We start from the raw sequence: 21,184 nt of genomic DNA on the forward strand, positions 1-21,184 counted from the left end.
TTTACATTCTGTGATGCGCGAGCTGATGACGTCAAGACGAGTCAACTTTTTTTTTCTCTCAACTTTGTGTGGAAAAATGCGGCCTTTTGATAAATATGCGGCCTTTTAAAAATCTGCGCCATTTTGCTGACTATGCGGTAAATTCTGCGATCGCAGAATCGCATTTTTCTGGAGGGTCTAGCTTATTGTAGTTGTAAGTCCACTGCCTTGCGCCCTTCAGCACCATCCTTGATGGAGCTTATGTGTGGGCTGGACCTGTATTTTTCAGGAAAGGAGTGAGCAGACGGTAGAGTTGTCAATTCTTGTTCTGTTTTCTGTGACTATCTGCCTCACCCTCTCAGACTTTCAGTTGCGCACGCTACTAAAGAGACGTGTTACCATGGAAACCAAACAATGGTGTAGCTGTATTAAAGTCCGACCGGAAACAGTCCTGAGTAAATCTGATTTAGTCAGAAATCGGGAGAAATGTGGGAGAAATATGACCCCGGGAGAGGGCAATGAAATCGGGAGTCTCCCGCGAAAATCGGGAGGGTTGACGAGTATGTCCTGCTCTCATGCAGTGTTAACGCTGCAGCCACTAGTGTTGCCAGTTTTTGCGGAAGGAATAAGCAACCAGGTCTATGAAAACAAGCGCAAAAGAACATGAGCACTTTAAACCTATATATGTCGGGTCGGCTATTTGAAAATAAATATCTACAAGCTCACAACTGCAACAACCATTATTACAAGCAACTTTACAGAAAGATAAGCCCAATGTGGCTTATAATAAGTATACCTGGCAACACTCACTGACTGCAGCACGTGAGGGCAGGAGCCGGCAGTATGTTTACAGAAGCGTTAGCATTAGCACAGATTAGCAAAGAGTGACGAGAGCGACTAGTAGTACAAGAAAAACAGAAATGAGAACAGAAATGAGTGACGAGGAGGTCGAGGACAATGTTTTTGCTACAAGAAACTGAGACTTGGATTTAAGTCAAGCACTTTGATGTTGATGGTGTCTGTTTAAAGCCACAATAGTTGGCTCCAGGTGCCACATTTTGAATGTAGTAAGGTTTGTTCAGTATTCAGCAACTACAGAACTACTAAAGACAAAGTTATGTTTTTGTTACAAGAGAGACAAATGTTGTCTGTTTAAATTCATTGTACTCACGTGACGTCTAAGAGTAAGAGTGCAATAAATATTTTCATTGAAACGATGATAATCGTGTGAGAATCGTGATCTCAATTCTTATGGAGGAAAATCGGGATTCACATTTGAGCAAGAATCGTGCAGCACTACGGTGCAGTCAAATGGTCACAAATCGATGCCTAAAAAGCATTTGAAAATACACATGGGTTTTATTTCATGTTAGTAAAAAGGCTACAGTTTGCTGTTTCTGTATGTTTTTGTTTTTCACATGCCTCTTACCTTAAGAGAGTAACTTGCCTACCCCTATATCAATTCTCAACAGATGTCTCAGATGTTAGACACTATTCTCTATAAAAAGTGGATAGTGTTGCTTCTATGTCTATGTTTCGACTGTTAATCTATTTCTTTTAGATCCCTAATTCCTTCCTTTTTTAACTTCTGTGCTCACTTTCTAACTAATACCCATAAGGAAACAATAACTTATGTGGTGCTTCTTAATCTTTCCTTTATCACCTTTTCAATATGATCTGTATCTTGCACCAACTTTTAATCTCTTAAGAATATTCATGTAAAAGGAACGAATGTTGAGGACTAGAGCGTCTGTGTGTTTTTGGCCTTGTTAATTAATTAATCACAGTTAATTAAGTCTAATTCACATCATGCTGTGGCATATGCACGACAGTTTTGGGCATAAGGGTATTTTCATGTTTTGTCTTTGATTGATGATTAAATGAATTCCAGTTTTATAGGTCAACTCGACTCTTTAGCTCTTCACCTTTCAAGCTTTACCCTTACATTTCTGTTATCACATAGATTCCTCAATGTGTTCAAGGTCATGGTCTACCTTCCATTCATTTCTATTCAAATGAACTGCTGATGGAGAGGGATTTCCCACGGAGTTCCCTCCCCTCACTGCTTAAATATTCCCTGCCTGGTGATGACTCAATCAGTGTTTTTGTGTGTGTGTGTGTGTGTGTGTGTGTGTGTGTGTGTGTGTGTGTGTGTGTGTGTGTGTGTGTGTGTGTGTGTGTGTGTGTGTGAGAATATCTGCATGCCTGTGAGACGAGGCAGCACTATCAAGCACACAGCGAGAGAAAAGAGCGTCCCTGATTGCGAGAACACAGATTCCTCTTTTCTCCGACTGACAGATGGAGGAGAAACCAAGTCAATCAGATAGGTTTACTTTTCAGTACTCCGCTGTGCCAGACAGAACGAGCGGGATGAGACAACATGAAAAGGCAAAGGCAGGGGAAGAAAGAAACAGCAAAATACTGTAGCATGGGAGACAGACAGACAGAGACAGACAGACAGACACAAAATGTTCTACATTATGTGAAAAAGTAAGAGGGATGGGTGAAAGGAGAGACAGATTAAAGGTAACAAAAGGAAATGGGGAAAGTGATAGGAAAATATCTGTATGTGTGGGAGGCTGGGCGGGCGGGGGGGGTGATACAACAAAGAAGGAGACACTGTGGTGTAGACAGTCACATCTGTGGTGGTATTAGCTGAGCTGTGCCTATGCAAACTGCTCTGAGTCATCTACGAAATCTGCTTTATGAATCAAAGAAAAATCAGAAAAGTGGCACACAACTGAATCATGCACATACCATAACGCCTGCATGAGACATGTATAGAATAGCAAACAGTAGCCTACCATAGACATTCCTCACAGATGTTGACAAAGCAATCTCCCAGCTTGATTTACAGAAAGTAGTTTTTATTAAGATTTGCTTTGCTTTCTCATTTTTATTGAGATTCAGGATATGCATTGAATCTAGTAACATGACATGATTAATATGAATGAACTAAAGTGTGTTTGTACAGCGAAAAGTATTTAAAAGGTCAAAAATGCATGTGTTGAGGAGCATTCATGATAACAATAGAAAGACCTACAATTCAACTTTTGCATACACCGTGGGATCAGGTATTGATCTGAAGATAAATCTTTTTTTTTCTTTATAATTACTATAAATATAGTTTTTATTTGTATTACATTATGATTTATTTATTTTAAAAAGAACAATTGTGGAAAGCTTTACATTTCCTTTTTATCCTGTTAATGTTAATTAAATAATCACTTCAACGTCAGCCTCATGCAGTGCCGTGTGCATCATCAGTCTGGTCATCAGGCTTGGAGTTTGCTCAGTTGTCATATAATTCAATTGCAACCATTTCCATTTTTCTGCAGCATGTTTATTATTTTCTGTCTGTGTTTGCACAAAAGCTGAGATTGAAATCCCAAACTTGTCAAAAACAAACTTCTGTGTGGAGTGATCAAGAGTTCCCAAACAGCTACTAAAGGGACCTTGTAATGAAACCATTTCATCAACATGTTTCAAAATCGGGAATGAGCTTTCAATCTCAATCCACAGTTTTGTGAAAGCTTGCAGTGCTGATACGGTATAACAAACTGATTTCCCTTGATTTGTGTCAGAGCAGCTTTACAAACACAAATGCTCCCCAGCTTGATTTAAAAATAAAATAGGAACATGAAGCATAAAAGTGGAGCAAACTTTGCAATATCCGTGCAAGGGCACATGGCACCATCCCACATCACAGCAAGCATGTATCTGCTGATGCCGAGACGTGCTCATTATTTTGACTTCATTTTGTTCACTGGCCAGCAGGCTTATCAATGAGGCACAAACCCAACCATTCCACCCCACGGCTCGCTGCTGGGCTCAGTGTAATCGAAGGAGACAGGGTTAAGGAGTCACTATCTGACAGCTATGAAAGTTTAATGCGTCTCAGCGTTAAATAATAACTGGGTTTTTTGTGTGACTGATTGCTTTGTTTAATCACCTTTTAATGACAATGGGAAAGTAAAAAAGTTATACATCCATTAATTCAGCCATCCCCTTCATCTATCCATGGGTCCATCTATGCCAATTTAAATGTGACTTCTTCAGAAATAGCCACAGAGAACTGCCATTCATTTATGGAAATACACAGGCAACCTCCAACATGGTAATCACTCTCTGTGCACTCTCTAATGGCTTTCTGGGCTTCTCTACTTGCCTTGGTTCTAAAATGTAATTGCTAAATGGCTCAGGAAGTCACCAAACCTAGGTTTTATAGTATTGTGTTTTACTTTCTGACTTGGCATCCCCGAGCTTACCTGTCTTTTTGTAGAACGTGATCTCATCTTTAAACTCCTTTCGCTCCTCCAGGGCTTCGTCGATGCCGAGGATGATGCTTTCACTGGTCTCTGGCCCATATAGGAACTTACAGGCACAACTCTTCTGCATGACCTCGGCCCGGGAGAAGCCTGTAAGCTCACAGAAGCCATCGGAGCAGTAGACGATAGGAAAGCCTTTGGAAACCTGTGCATTGGCCAGGATGAAGTTGCTGTCTGCAGGAGAAAAGCAAAGAAGACGTGAGGTGAGATGACGAAAAAGACCTCGGGTAATTACTTTATTCTTGAGGTTTTTTGTGGTGTTCTTCTGGTTTTTCCTGCTTATCCACTTTTAGACAAACCCATGGATATATGTTGTGTCCCTGAGTTTAAATGAATAATGAGCAGTGAGGATACACACTGTTAAACTTCCCTATTTCAAATATATTCACACTGAATGCAGACAGTGACATAAAAAAACATTGAGTGTGTTTTTCTGACTCAAGGCAAGAAGGAAAAATTCTCCCAGCAGACCAACTATGGTTTTAAACTCTTCATTATTCTGCATCTTGAAGAGTCCCTAGGGGCCCAAATAAGTCAACCATGACTCTATAGCACTGCAAATATCTGGAAAAGCTAAATAAGAATATGATTAATTAACACTGGTAATAGTAAACATTACCAAGATATGTCGTGTGTTTAGACTTCAAGCATGAAAACTGCTATAAGTTTGTTTTGGACACTTGGGAGCAGCACACACATCGTCACTTAAATCATGATCACATTTGAGCTAATAGTTGCATATTTCACATCTAACAGAGATGGAGCAACATCAACATGTATTAGTAGTTGTATATCTGATCACCCGGTAAATGCAAGTCCGCTATTCACTTTCTTTTAGCTCTGTTTTGTTCTCCACCAAGCCCTGAGAAAAAGATATGGCTCTTTCGCGACTGTGGATGTGTTGTAGTACGGTGGTCTTTCAATCAGTGGTCAACATGTTGATGTATCCTTGGGCTTATCCCCAAGTTGCTCCCAATGGCATGGTCAACAGTGTGTGAATAACCCTGAACAGGTGGCATCTTTATGGCAACCACTGCCTCCATATGAAATGGGTGAACGCTGACTTCTTTATGTAAAAAGCGCCTTGAGGAGTCTTAAGACTGGATAAAGCACTATATAAATACAGTCCATTTTCCATTTTCCTTTTACAATTTAAACACTCGCTGACTTTGCCTCTCTTTATAAGAGCGGCAGAAAGTTCACAGTGGGTTCCTGTCACAATATGACTAGAGCTGTGAGAGTGAACTGAATCACAGACTGCAGGCAATATAACTAAATACAGTGAGCTGAAAGATGACAGACACCGTATACAATTATTTTTTAATAGCATATATTAACAGTTTTTTTTGTTGGATATGATGACTGCTTGTACCGTCAACACTCTGGTTGTTAGACCACTGCTCTAAGCTCCCATCACCTACTTTTGAAACTCCAGATAATACAAATGAAAGCCAAATCAAATGGTCAAGGGGTGACTCTCTGGCTGTTTCACTAAATCGCTCTCACTGGCCACTGGCGATAAAAATGTGAGTTTTAACACACTAACACAAAGGCTGATGGGATCCTCAGCTCAGCCAGATAAAGACCAGTGGCTGCAACATGAAGGCCATTTACCTCAATAAATGGCTGATTTATCTGCAAGCTGAAATGCAATGGAACCCTACTCTTGAAACTCAGTCCCTTGTGTCGAGAAACTCACCTCAAATTCAAAATATTCTCACAGATAAAGAGCAGTTAAAGAGAGATATGGGTAAGGAAAAGAGTGAGAGGAAAGCAGGGGAGATGACAGTGAAAACAGAATATGGTGCTGAAGTCGATCACAATTAATGAGACTGTGTGTTTGTGTGGAGTTCTAAATACCCAGTTGAAGTGGACCAGCTGTTCATACCTGAATCCATCTTTTATGGCACACAAACACACCCATCCACACAAACAAACACCCCCGTGCCAATGAAGCACAGAATGATGCTGAGCAGTGCTAATAGACAGCTATGTTGCAGGTTGCCCATAATACCACATAGCGACTCTTATAGTTTTGCAAATTCTGTAATCTGACTGTATTTGTCTGTGTATTTTCTCAAACTAGCCCTTAAAGGTCCCGTGTCATGGCCATTTCTACTGATCATATTTCCATTGTTGAGGTCTACTAGAATAGATTTATATTGTGCAATTTTCCAAACTCACATTAGTTTCTCATACAGCATCTCTGTAGATGGGTGCTGAGGGGGCTGCAGCACCCCCATCCGNGTTTAGGTGAGAGGAAAGTTTGACATAAGAACAAATAATTATTGTTGAAACAAAATGACGGTATATCATAAATATGGGCAACATGAAATAAGAGTATAAAAAAATATTGATATTTACTAGTATATTTCTACACGGAAATGGAGTCACCAACAGTTCTTTTTCGAAGAATATAAGCATCGTATCGATGCGATTGTGTCTCGATTATTGTTGTTTTCCATAACTGACATACTATTATTATTACTTAGAGAATATAAATACATATCGCGAAATAGTTAGCTTGAGTTTCGCGCGAAATGTTTATGTGTAATGTATATGGTCTAGTATGTAGTACATTACCAGTAGATGACACCTGTTATGGGTGTCTCGTTTCAAAGTTCACTTCACAGAACGGGGTTACCTGTGTTCCGAATGTCTACGCGTCGGCCGCCGCCCAAAAGTGGGGGACTAGTTGCTGACGCGTGTCCGGCGGTAGGAAGTGTGGAGTTCAGTAGCTCCGCGAAAAGTGTTCATGTGTAACTATAATATGTACCAGACACCTGTTATGGGTGTCGCTCGTTTGAGCCACTCACAGAACGGGTTCCTGTGTTGCCGGACTGCGTCACCTTCGCCCTCGCCCAAAGCTTGTACCTCAAGCGGGTTGTGAGGGGGAACTAGACTACTAGTTTGCGTGTCTGTGACGCGGTGGGCGGCAGGCAATACTAGTCATACTGTCTACTTGTCTAGCGGTGACTCCCGAAGAGTGATTTCTGTGTGGTTCGTTTTTGACGCCGTGCACATGCCGAGGATTTCCGGGTCTATGTGGCGGGGCTTTAGCCGTTATTACCCTCAGGCCGGTTTGTACTCGCACCGTGCGGGCGATTTCTAAGCCTCACCACACGGCGGGCGCGTGGCAGCCCGAAAACGGACGGCTGGACTTGCGGAAAAGACGGCTAAGTTGGACAACTAGCCGGGCAGCCCTTGTGGTGGGCCTTCAGGCCTGTTTTCCTATTGTTGACTAAACCGACAAGTCCGATCGCTTAGTCACCCGGTAGACCTCTTCCAATCAACAAACAAATATAGTGCCTCAGACAAAAGAGGAGACAGAAGCCAACAAGGCCAACAACGGTGAGAAAACTTACTACTTATGTGTGATGGGCGCGGACCGACCATTCCTCTCCAAGTAACGGTGAGTGCGTATGCGTCAAGTATGCACGAGCCGAGCCTAAACGCCACACAAGGTCACTCAGCCGCTGCGTTGTCAGCACCAGGCCGCAGGCCGCTGAAGAGGTCCACCCCTGACCGGTCCGACATAGACTCGGAAATACCATGGAATTCACGGCCTCGCCCGCAAAGACCTCGAGAGCCATTCGTGATGTGGCAGTCTGCTCTGTATATGGGGGCTCAACTACTGTGGCAAACGAGCCGAGCACAACACAAGTTCCTGGGACTGGAACCGGTCCTTTTTGTCAAGGAGTGAACAATTTAATAAAACGCCAGATCTCAAAGGCCGTAAAAAAGAAAAACACGCACACAAATATTTAATGAGCTCCGGCATGGTTTACCAGAGCGCCCAGGGCATATGCCGGGCCTCAGCATCCAGGGGTGGGACTAAACACCTACTCGTGTTAATATGCCATAAAGAAAAAGAAATCTGCTTACAGTTCTGTTTCATATGGGTGTTGAGAGATGTATCCATAGATCTCCTAATGTTGCTCTCAAAGTGCACCAGATTGATGCTTTTAATTTCAACATTTAAAAAAAATCTTCCCGGGGAGGCATGCACCCGGACCCCCTACGAGGAGATTAGGTCCCCCCACCCACTTAAATCATGTCCACATGGATAGGAAACTAAATACATTTGCACACATCTTGTGTCCATATCTTTCCGTTTTGGTGGTCATGCCACAACCGTGCATGCGCGAGTCATGGTAAGATATCTGGATTAAGAGGTTGCTTTTTCTTTGCACAGCATGAAAGTAAGGCGTAGTTAATGGGCTGTGATTTTAGTATTTTTAAGCAGAGGTCAATAATTTGTACGGCCCTCGGAGGATGTTGAAAAATTTGAAATGGCCCTTGAGAGGAAAAAGGTTACCCACCCCTGCACTAAATGCATCCACACTGGTTAGACAAGAGTCGTCCAGATACCTAAGCCGAACACATTTTACCAACCGCAGAATTCTATAATACAATCTAAATGGAAAATATTTTCTCATTAACCAGAGCTACACAGGAATAAAACATGGACTGGTAAAAGTAATGCATGTATACCAGTGAAGTCATAAGCCACAGCAGCACCCACAATAGTGATAAATTGAAACCTCATTATTTGTAGCTACATGTACCCCGTTTAGTGCTCAATCTTCAAAGCTTAATATTCTGAAAGTCTACGCTCACACTCTCTATTTGCAGTGTCATTATTTCCCAAATTACATGACTCATAGCTCCTTTGACCTTGATAGGAGAACATGCACTGATGTACAGTAAGGGGGAAGAACTTAGAACTGAGGCTAACTTGTGTTTTGTGTTCAAATTCATTTGACGGATTTGACACTTTGTTGAGGCTCCTATTGTGTCTAAAACCGCAAGCAATAAACAGATTTCATCAGTTCCAACCCCCTCAAAAATCTGAATATTGAAATATTTTGGATGGGTTAGTTAACTTGCTTTCAAAGCCATTGCTGACACATTTGAGACTGGTATCGTTGACATTTTTGCTCAGATGAAGCAGCTTGCTGTCACTTGGATGACTTGCAGAGTAGTTACTTATCATCCTTAAAGGCCAAGAGCATGCTGCGCCGAGACCAAGCACTGCAATGTTGCTCATAGTTTTATGATTTATTATTTCAGGTTAGTCAAGTGAACAAAAGCATGCACATGTACTCAAAATCATACCCTCTTATGCAAGCCTGACTAAAGCCAGGATAGGATTTTTTTTGTTGCTTAAAAGTAGCCACTTTAATCAGAATCAGAAAACTTCATTAATCCCAGGGGGAAATTGGGGCTTGTGACAGCTGCTCCAATTTCAAAATAAATAAATAAAAGACAAATAAGAAAAAAATGGACAATATGTATATCAATCTAAGAAGTTAAAGTAAGAATGTGCAATACAAAATAAGAGAAAGACATTTATATTGTAGAAGTTAGACTAAAACGATAATAATGAGGCACTGATTTGAAACTGATGTGATGTAGAATTGTTCCTCCTAATGTCCAGACTAGAGTGTGTAACTCCACCTTACATAACTGCTAAACCAATTAATAAGTACGGGTTTCAGTGGAGAATGTCACATGATAGTCTGCATGTTTTTTAAGAAGCTTATCTGAAGCTGACTCTGAATTCTTGTGATATTTTGGCATCAAAAGGGTCAGAAATGTATTTGCAGGACATCCATACAGGTGCGGTATCAGCCTCTAAAACCCAATATCAGCCGAGGCCAGGTACACACACACACAACCCCCCCCCCCCCCAGGTTTCACATACCAAGGTAAACAGCCAGAGTGTTCCTAATGCAAAGTGACAAAGCATGCGACAGCGTGCAAACACACAGGGAGGCGGGCTGCATATCTCAACGGTGAGTCAGACGGCGTATAAATTCCTCAAGTTGAGTTATGAGGCTCCCAACAACACTTCACAGCCGCTCAAGGTCCAACAGTGAAAGCAATCACACGCACACACACGCACGCACACACACGCACACACACACACACAATACAACCCTTTTGCTCTCAAGGTTTAATCCGTAATGATTCAGCGAAGAATTCAGTGAAATTGTGAATTTATCATGATTAAGACAAATTACAGCAGGGACTTGCCTCAGTATTTCTGTACATTACCCTCCCCATAAAAGCACGGAGCGTTATCCAGATAACATTCCTTTCAGCTGACGATATGCATTCAATGCGTCACGAAGAGGAAGGATGGATGATATTGCACTTTAAAGAATTTATAAGGGCTCGAAGGCAACTTGGCTGAATACAGAGATTTTCTTCTTTTACTTCTATTGTTCTTCCCTTTTCGTTCCATTTATTTTCTTGTTTCAGTCCTTGTGAAATTCAACAGAAATATTTATAAGCGGAGTATGTTTTAGGAGCCTGTGGCCACCTTTTTATATGTGACTGCAAGACTCAAAGAGAGAAAGATTGTTTGTTTTCTTTTGATATTTAGTTTTAGATGGCCAAAAAATTCCAGAATTGTGAAGAAATCTAAATGTAAAAAACATGGCTATGTTGGAAAACTTCACTTGAAATCAACACCGAATCTTCCACTATATCAGATATTCAAATAAAGAACATCAGATATCAGTTCTTCTGGAGGGCCCCAGGCAGTTCAAAAGAAATGTAAACACACAAAGCTATCAGTGTCAAAAAAAGGCTTGCTGTCTTTCTTCATTCCTAAAGCACAAACTATAATGGAAAGGTGTTTCAATGACTGCAGCTGTAAAATAAAAGCTTACTGGTTTTTTGTATGTTTGTGTCTCCTCATGTTTTTTCTCAGAGAACTTCTTCAATTAGTATCATCTCAACCCGGTTGTGAGCCTCCTTGCAACCCTTGTGATGTAAGCATTTAAGCTTATGTCTCTAATGCAACATATAGCATTATGTAAATACTCAAATGTTTCTGCAGCAGTACAGGTAGAAAAGCTTTGCTGACATTTGTAATCCAAAGCAAACAGCCAACATGTCATTACACATCAATCACCTGATACATCAGCGGTAAGGCAACGCAAAACCAAAAGGGACACTTTAAATAAATCGCAAAGGAAAAATACAATAGAGTGGCGAAGTCACGCCCACTTACTTCCGCATCATGGGACCTTATTCTCCATTGACTTCAATGTATTATTTTTTCGGAATAAGGTCCCATGATGCGGAAGTAAGTGGGCGTGACTTCGCCACTCTATTGTATTTTTCCTTTGCGATTTATTTAAAGTGTCCCTTTTGGTTTTGCGTNTGTTTCTTCCGGGAACCTTGTGACGTAACGAGGTTCCCGGAACCAAAATGGACCAATCCGTGGAGCTCCTCTCACACACACACACACACACACACACTCTCTCAGCAGCAAAACTGTGACGCGCTGGGGGTGCTAGTGGAGCCTCGCAGCGGGGAAAGTGTGGCACGCTTACACTGTAGGTGCACCGCGTTTGGGGGTGCGGGGGGTGCAGGTGCTAGTGGAGACTCNGTGTGTGAGGAGCTCCGTGGATTGGTCCATTTTGGTTCCCGAAAGGAACAAATGGAAAAAGAGAAATCTCCAACGAGGCGTTCTGGGGCAGCACAGACAGGTCTTTTATGTGTTAGAGTTTTACTCCCTACAGGGTGTACTTAGGGTTTGTGACTGCAGACCGTTTACATGCATAAGAACATTCATAACACACAAGGGGACGGGTAATAACCGGAAAAGCATGACATGGGACCTTTAAGATGCAAAAGAAAATGCAGGTCTCAAACCACACACGCACATTTAAAGCAATATAAATCATATGCAAAACATTTGGAGACATTAGTGTAATTACAGTAAATAAATGAGTCACGCACACATCAGGCCTCATATACAGGAACACACAAAGCTACGTGAGCTTATAATCATTACTTGAGACATCCTGCTAAAGCGACTTGTTTCAATTACATTTCATTACAAAAATCAATTTTATGCATCAATAATTCCCTTTTCCCTCAACCCAATTGCATAATTGTTTTATGTCGTACGTCAGTCTTTGTTGAAGGGAACCACCTTAGATTTGAACAGGGAAAACACCGTCAGAGAACAAAACCCTTGAATGCATCCCTGAAGAGGAATGAGCATCATGTTCCTTTTTTGTAACCCCATTCAGTGATCAACAATTACTACTGCACACTGGCTGGCACTCTCTACAAAATGATGATTCATGTCACTTTCAGATTATGTAATAGTGAATGGAGGGGAACTCTGCTTTTTTATTAAAGCTATTGCTTACACTCAGCCATAGAAAGATAACTCATTACGAGCCGCTCAAAATGCTTTACGCTTCCTGTCTTCTATGGGCACCGTCCAGTTTATTATAAGTTAAGACACAAACCAATTTTTGGATGTGTCTTGACTGCCACTTGTTGAATGAATGAATGAATGAATGGGATAGCCCTGAAGCTAGCGACCTGGTGGACCAGCTATTCTCACAGACAAGCCGCTTCTCCATGTTTTTATTCACAGAAAACGTATACATTTAAATATCAGACATATTCTTTGGATTGATAAATTACTTTTTATATTAGGTGAAAAAAGACAATTATAGATTATTGCAAGATTCATCTCCATGCATTTTTCCAATGTATGTCAAAGTATTCAATTGAATGCATATGAAACTGTGTGCTACTCTAATGCATGTTTCTAATGGACAGTTTCAGTAATATGTTTTCATTTTCTCTTCTTAATATTTTGGCTAACCAGACACTCAACACTCGTATTTGTATTTCTTTTTGGCATGAATGTCACTGGGTTCTCGCTTCTCGACTATTTACCTGGCTGATGCAAAGTTATCACCCCTCTGAGAATAAAACCCAAGTTGTAATGGACTTATTTAACTGCTGCCACAAGGTTTTGGATATTGATACCAGTATGTCTAAGAGAAAAACAGGAGGAGAATGACATGTCAGCGGTAATATCTGACTGCCTGGCTCAGACAGATGGTCGGAGCGGGTCTTAGCGTTGGGACCGGCTGTCAGACGGGAGGCCCCTCAGGCTCGGGGAAACAGACTGCCCCTCAGAGCAGAGACCTGCAGCCTGTCTGGTGTCAGCTCCAGAGCTCCAGAGCTCCAGAGCAGGGTGTTGACGCTAACACGTTTACATGGATATACCATAGCCTCCTATGCTTGACAGTGGATTACTATGGTTGGGTAGAATTCAGAGACATACTGTATATTGTGTGCAAAGGAAAGGCTAGATGATGATTGTTGTCTGTGCACCCGATAAAGTTTTAATTTAAATATTAAGACAGATGTATGGTTGTTGTTTATGTTGCCATGCCACTGTCAATCAAATCTGATCAAACCCTACCTACACAGACCTGATGAAGGCAAGCATTGTTCTTGGATGTTTTTATTCCATAGATGACAACTTTCACTACAGCTGGTGTTTATTTACTCATGCATATTCAAGGAAAAATTAAATCTCAGCCGCTACTACTGTGGCAGGTTGACACTGTTTTTTGTTCATACAAACCAGTTTTCCATTTTCTTAACCTTTCATCTTTTTACTTTGTCCCTACACCAATTGCTCTCTTGTATCATTCTTTCACTACTGTTCTGCTTTCCCTGGCTCCTTTCCTTCCTCCTTTTGCTTAATGCTAACCAGCATCACGACCACTTCCTGCCTCCCGTTGCTTATTCCTTCCCCCCCTATAATTATTTCCCTCTCAAACACTCTCTCTGTCCTCTCCTCTATCACTCATTCCCTTCCCTATCAACCTTCACTCCTTCATTTCTCTCCTCCAGCTGCTCTTTCTGTCCCTCCTCCCGTTTTGGATCTCTCCACCTAATTACTCTTCCTCTTCTCTCTACCCTTGGAAATCCAACAGACTAACCCCTCTTCTCCCAGATCCATTTATTTCCTTCTCTCTTTGCACGCATTAACCTTTTTCCCCATCACCTCTGCGAGAGAATCATCTGTCTACTTTTGCTATCTTTCCTCTACACCGGGAAGTCTGCTTAAGGAAAAGTCTGAAATATATACTTCAGAGTCCTTTTCAGATGTGATCACACCCTCTACCACTACCCTGCTTGTTCTTTCTTTTGTTCCTATACTTGTGATCTTCTCTCCTCTGTCTCACCTCACATTTTTCTACTGTATCTCCCTCCCTCCATTCTGTATTTCTTTTGGCTAATTGCTCCTGTGTAGAAGCCCATAGATCATCTCCTCTCATGCTCATACTATTGCATGACAGTAGCTGGAGAAACCCCACAGGGACACAAGAGGAGGAGCGAAGAAGGAAAGAAAGGAAAAAGAAAGAGAGAGGGCAGTGAGACAAGAACAAGAAGGAGAAAGAGAGGGATGTTTACAGATGCTTTTCACCATTATAAGCCAACTGAAGAGCTTTGTTATCGTTGGCGTCCGAGTAATTTGTAAAGCATGTGCTATTGCTAAAAGAGACTTTCAAGTGTTATTATACAATCACAACATCAGCATCAGACAGCTGTTTCCTCCTATCCATTTAGTAGTTTGGAGATTTGTGGGTGTGAACAGCATTTGTCATTTGATCAGACACTTTGATAAAACGACAGATGTTAATGTTTCCTGTTACAGGACCCCTTCTGATCAAATAATGATGGTTTTCTCTGAGAAGCAAAGGCTGAGGTACACACAAAACAAACGTTGTTTTAGCAGTAAAGAAATAGGCTGCTGTGGTTAACAAAATGTGATTCAATATCTTAAAAAACCTCTTAGCATTGAAAGAAACTCTGTTTTGCTTATAGTTTAAATCCACATTCCTAGTGCTGGTATGGCATAATGTAAATGAAGTAGTTTTAAGCCAAGCTATCCACATGACTAACAATTACTCTGAGGGTGGTCATGACATTTGGTACAGGTATTCATGGCCCCCAGAGGACGAATCCCTCGTACTTTGGTGATCCCCTGCGTCTTTACTGAAATATCTTTACAACTTTTATGATGGACTGCCATTTATGCTACAGACATTCATGGCCACAGGTGGATCAGTCCTACTGGTTATCCACTGTTGTTTAATCTATAGTCACTACCATTACTTATAGAGTTAAAAAAATCCCATATTAACTCAAATGTGTTTTAAAACATCCATGTTTAGAAAATTAAAACTAAGGACATTTTTCTCCTCCAGCAAATCTCTCTTTCTCCAATATTTTACTTTTCTGATTAATGCCTGCAAAACGAAGGTTATTCAGCTGTTTAGTGCTAATTGGCAAATAGCAGCCTCTACTAAATTGATGATAGTGTTGAATATTACACCCCAAACTCATGATAATGTACTAAGCACTGTCACTTTGAGCAAGTTGGCATATTTTGTTCGCATTTTACTGAAAGCAGCACTGAGCCAGAGTCCAGCCTCATTGAGCTGATAGCCGTCATCCCAGCAATAGAGGGCGCCAGCCAGGTCAGAAAACACACACAAACCAGGACAAACAACTTCATATGTTGTCTCCGTTGGAGTACTTGTTGGAGTTTACTTTCTCAGCAGGTCAGTTTTATAACAACTAGGTGGGTCAGAGGTTTAAAGCACATGTTTCTGGGAGTTCATAGGCACAAATTGCACCGTTAGCTCCATTCCTTCACAAACAGATGCTGTACTTGGGAAGAGGTTACTATGTATTATCTTGTCCATGCTCGGTTTGGCCCAATTTTGTGGTTTTAAACACACTCTCAAATGCTCCGTATTCATATTCATCAACGTCCTAGACAGCCCCATGACACCACCGAGAGTTAACCCCGAGCTATTTACAGCACAAACAAGGACATGATGGGTGAGTGAGTTATGGAGATATAGAAAGAGGGAGAGGCAAGCAGAAACTGACAGAGAGACACAGCTGAGGGGGGGAAATGAATGGCAAGGCAGGTGGGAGAGTGAAGGATGTGGGCATGCTGAATGGAAGGGACTGAAAAAATACACAGTCAGACAGAGGAGGGAGGGAAAAGGACCGAGGGTGATGTGAAAAAAGTTGAAAGTGAGTTAGATGGAGCTACCAGAGGTGGAATGATGAAAGATGGAGATGGAGTGTGATACAAATCGCCAGGGAAGTGGAGAGATGGATGGAGAAAGAGCCCCCCTCACTTCTTTGCCAGAATTCATGCAAGCCTCTCACAAATCACTACAAAACATTCACATAACCACAAAAAACTAGAGTTGCCATAGTAACAACTGACACACACCATAGCAACCAAGGTTATAATTCTTCAGTTAGACTTGTATAATAAAACTTGTTGACAAAAGGGATTATAAGATTAATGTCACGTCAGAAATCGCCGTAGTGTATCGACAAATTGTGGGTTTGAATTATTTGTAATTAGTGGTGTAATGCAATACTCAAGTACTTACTCAAGTACAATTTTAGAGTACTGTACTTGAGTATTTCCATTTTATGCTACTTTATACTGCTACTCCACTACATTTTGGAAGGCAAAATTGTACTTTTTACTCCACTACATTAATTTGACAAAATGTGTTACTACTTCACAGATTGGGTTTATAACTAAAACAAAATATAAATAAACTAATATATAAACTATGATTATAGGTTAATATATGATTAAATTAGCTTCACCTTTACCAGCAGGGATGAACACTTTAAAGGTCCCCTATCATACTGTTTTTCATCAATATATTATAGGTCTCAGATACAGTATATACAAAACATGTCTCTGAAGTGTTTGCCTCCAAACACCAAACAGATCATTCCAGCATCCCATAACCCCCTCTGTTTCAGCCCTGTTTCAAAAGTGCTGATTCTCTGTCTGTTACTTTAGATGAAAATAAGGAGCCGTGTGTGGGTCCCCTCTGAGAGATATTTGGTTAAAAAGAACACAATGGTGCTTAGGGGAGGGTTACCTTGGTTGGTTTTCGAGTTATGGTTACAAAAGACAAAAAACATTTATGACATCATAAAGTGGCCAAAATCTGATCGGCTCATTTCCAGACAGGATTTTATATAAATGGATCAGGATAAAAAGTGAGAGAATCTTTTTACACAGAGTTTTACACATGTTTATGTATAAAATACATGAAAAAGTGGATTTTGCATAATAGGTGACCTTTAAAACTTGAATAATAATAATCCAGTAAATTCATATTTATGATTCTGAAATGGGATTTTACGCACAATAAGTACTTTTAGTTTTGGTATTGTAATTTGATGCCAATACCAAGATTTTGCATGCTTTTACTTCCAACAATATATTTTCACACCGTAGTATTTTTTACTTTTACTTAGGTAGTACTTCTTCCTCCACTGTTTGTATTTTAAGTTAAAGTCAGAGCACACACACATTGATACATTTTCTCACACACATTGAGGAAATGCTGCACATACCCACACAGCCATTCAAACAGTGGTAATTCTCTCATAACTGAAGAGGGAAAATCATTAGACAAATCCAGAGCCTTAATCACTTCTATGGCTTTTTATCATACAGTCCCCCGGGCTCTCACCAATTGAAACATTACACCAGTCATTACATTCCTATAATTTGCAAGTGTGCCTCCAATCTCGTTTTCACCTCTCCTTTTTCACCCTCCATTGTCTACTTGCCTCTTTAAAATCTCTGTCATAGCCTCCCACTTCGCTTTCTCTCACAACCCAATAATGTCATTGACAAATTCATTGAGTCTAAAAATGGCCAACTTGGCCCCCTCTTCCGCTGGTGAAACCCCTTTGTCAATAGTTATGGGCTGTCCATTAGAGGCGGCGATTAGGAGAGGAAGCTTGCTAATTGGGTGGTTTAACAAGGACCGTAACTGGGGAGGCGCTCGCACAGAAGACCCAAAGTTTGGTGTAACAGATTGCTCGGCCCCTTTATATGCACAGTAATAATAACCGAGCCTAGTGACCTCACAGCGAGGACAGCGACTGCCTGCTGAGCCTCGACTGATGATGATGGCCGTCCTCTCCTAACAGAATACTTTGTCAAAGCCTTGTTAAAGCCAGTGGATCTTGCTGGGTCGCCATTAGTTCAAAACACAAATATACATTTTCTAGAAAAAGACAATGGCTTTGCTGTGTTGGTTTACTGTGATGAGTATAGATGCAACTCATGATGTTGTAGGAAACAGCCTTTTTCTGAGTATTACATGTTGAAATTAGTTGTCTTGAGGAACATAATTGAAGTGTGAAGCAACAGGCAGCTATTTAAAGCAAAGAGTAAACAAAGTCAATCCATTCTGTTTTAGCTTCATGCCCAGGAAGAGCAGACCGTTTTGTAAAAACAACATATTAGTCTTAATTTCTTCAAAAAAATAACTTTTAAATGTTTGCGTGATTGAAGTGCGAGGTAGCTTGCCAACAGATAGCTAGCATGTTCCCGATAACCAGTGTTGCCAGATAACATAATCGTGTCCTTTTTTACAATACTATCAAGTGCTATCATTTAGGAAATCTGACCCTTTTGTGACCCTCACAAGTAGTAGTTGGTTTTAGCCTGGATCCCACATGGATCCCACATTTGTGTCTACACTTTTCTTCTCACTTCTGCAATAGTTTAACATTTCCCATTGGCAGTGATGGCCATTACCCCACCAGCATTACCGACATCATCATTTCCATTACCTTTTTTATTTCACTTTAATATTTTAGGATGCATAACTGTGCAACTCTGTAGTTCAACTGGGAATTAGAAGCCGTAGGAGTTCTCTATATTCAACCTAGGTCTCTAGAATACCGCAGAGCTCCATCCTTTGTGTCTTTTATACCTTGAAATAAAACAGTCTCGATATTAAGTGGGTTTTGGAGAAAATAGGAACAGGAGTGCCAATCCTCTGGCAGTAAGTGAGAGCCCCTGTTCACCCTACAGCAGTCAATGATGATTGATTACAGCCTCACAGTCTCATAACTGCACTCATTACTTCTTTCTGAGTCAATCTCCAGCTCAGGAGAACATGGGACCTGCCTTTTTCACAAGTTTGCATCATAATCAAATTGTAAAATAACAATGTACTAAACATCTATTAGGGGAACTTAAAGAGTGGCAATTGTTTAAACACTATATGACACTGGCTGGGCGAAATAAGCAAATATCACAATGTATGATTAAATAATAGCTATCGATGTTGCAGCTAATTTAAATATCATTATTTAAGTGGATTTAATGACAACTTGGGTGAAGATAAATAATTATTTAGCTAAAACAGTCTGTTAAATTACCTCTTTTTATAATGCAGCCTTTAAACCAGGAATAGACATGTTCAATATTGCAATATCCCAAATATAAGGCGATATAGTCTCATTAAATGATATAGAAATAATATATTGCCCAGCCATAAACAGGCTATTCCCAACAAATAACTATCTGTTTACACAACCCTCATTGTAGCATATTGCGCTGTCAGAAAGGGGTCTTCAATTCTCTGTAATGAAGTCCCTGGGTCTTTCTGCTGGTCATTAGGTCATTGGTGAGCAGAGCCATATGGGACAGAAACAATATATCTTCTGTCTTCTCTGACAGCAGGATCTGATACTGCTTTTTCTTTTGTGTGCGATCCTCGGATGGCTTTTTAAACACTCACCGAGTAGCAATAACAATGTGGGATCCCACAGCCCCTTTTTAATATCTTAATTAGACTTGCTTGCTTTTAAAGGAAGCTAATCAGTGGAGAGGAGACTTCTGCTTTACTACCCTTATGCTCAAAGACAGAGGGAGATTAGCACACACACATTGAGAAACACACACACATAAAGTTCTGTGACTAAAACTTAAAGTTGCAAACTTTCCTTTCTCACCCTGCTCTTTCCTTTACACACATATAGATTCTCCTTCTCTTTTTCTCTCTCATTCGCATACACACTTTAGCATACCAACCTAAAACACAGCTGTTCAGAGTCTTGCTACAGTATCAGTGATTGTGACAGTAATTACCTGGTGGAACTAGTGTGTGGTAAGAGCTATAGAAAAAGGTATCCTGGAATAATTGTGCAAGAACGAGAGCACACGGCACAAACTGAGAGACTTTACCCAGCCTTCTGCTTAAATTGGCCAAAGAATGACCCAATACTGTCTTCATCGCCCCAACGAAGGCCATCAATGTTTGACAGGAAGTCAAGTCAGCAAAAAATGGCTGGTGGGAGAAATTAGTTCACTTCAGAGGTATTTTAAGTGACAGTTTGCTATCCGCAGAACTGCACGGATGCATTTTAGTGCACTTCCATTACATGCAGGAGGACATTCACTAATCACATTTGCTCTGCCTAAGTAAAGCACAATTACAGTGTGTCAAGTTTGGATTCCAGTTATGCTATTCAATGCTACTTTACATTTCTTCTCCAGTACATTTTAGAGGAAAATATTTTACTTTGCTCCAGTTATTTCACACTTATGGTAACATTTTACACTTAAAACAACATTTATTTATTACATTTAATTGATATGCTCACATAGTTATATAAAGATCTAGTCCTATTTACACATCTACACAAAGTGTACAAAATTGGATCCTTGTCCAAATCGTAAATGGACTGTACTTATATAGCTCTTTATCAGGTCTTTTCGATGCTTTACAAACTACAAGTCAATCACCCTTTCACACATTTGTGAGGATCTGCAGTACTTCCTCCTTCTTTTTCCCCCTGTCTGTGTTTGTTTTGTCTGTGTGTCTGTCTCCCTGGCTGGGCGTGGCTACCTAAATTCCGATTCCCGTCAACTCACCTCCTCAGCTGCTGCTCATCTCACTGATTGCCACTACTCACCTGCACCTGCTTAAAACCCTGGTTCCCATCCTCAGACTTCGCCAGTTCTTTGTTTAATCTTCAGTGGTAAACTATCGTCCAGGCCTACTAGTGGTTTTTCCTAGTGACTTTTTGATGCTCCTTGTGAAAGGAAATTATTTCCTAATCCTGCTTGTTTTTCCTGTTCCAGATCCACATACTCCAGCCTCTCTGCCTGCCACATCCAGCCTCCCCTCCTGATCAGCCCAGCTCCACGTCTTCCCTCTAAATGTGCTTCG

At 40.8% G+C, this 21,184-nt stretch overlaps 1 protein-coding gene across 1 annotated transcript in view; it reads right to left on the reverse strand.

Annotated features, from left to right (window-relative positions):
• kcnh8 (potassium voltage-gated channel, subfamily H (eag-related), member 8) overlaps positions 1–21,184 on the reverse strand; it is an 81,437-nt gene that overhangs the window by 56,390 nt on the left and 3,863 nt on the right. The window contains exon 2 of the mRNA XM_010796582.1: positions 4,248–4,481. Coding sequence (XP_010794884.1) covers positions 4,248–4,481 — 234 coding nt within the window. The remainder of the gene's footprint in view (positions 1–4,247; positions 4,482–21,184) is intronic.

This window comes from Notothenia coriiceps, unplaced genomic scaffold (genome assembly GCF_000735185.1).
Source record: "Notothenia coriiceps isolate Sejong01 unplaced genomic scaffold, NC01 NC01_scaffold00037250, whole genome shotgun sequence".
In the NCBI taxonomy this organism is placed as follows: Eukaryota; Metazoa; Chordata; class Actinopteri; order Perciformes; family Nototheniidae; genus Notothenia; species Notothenia coriiceps.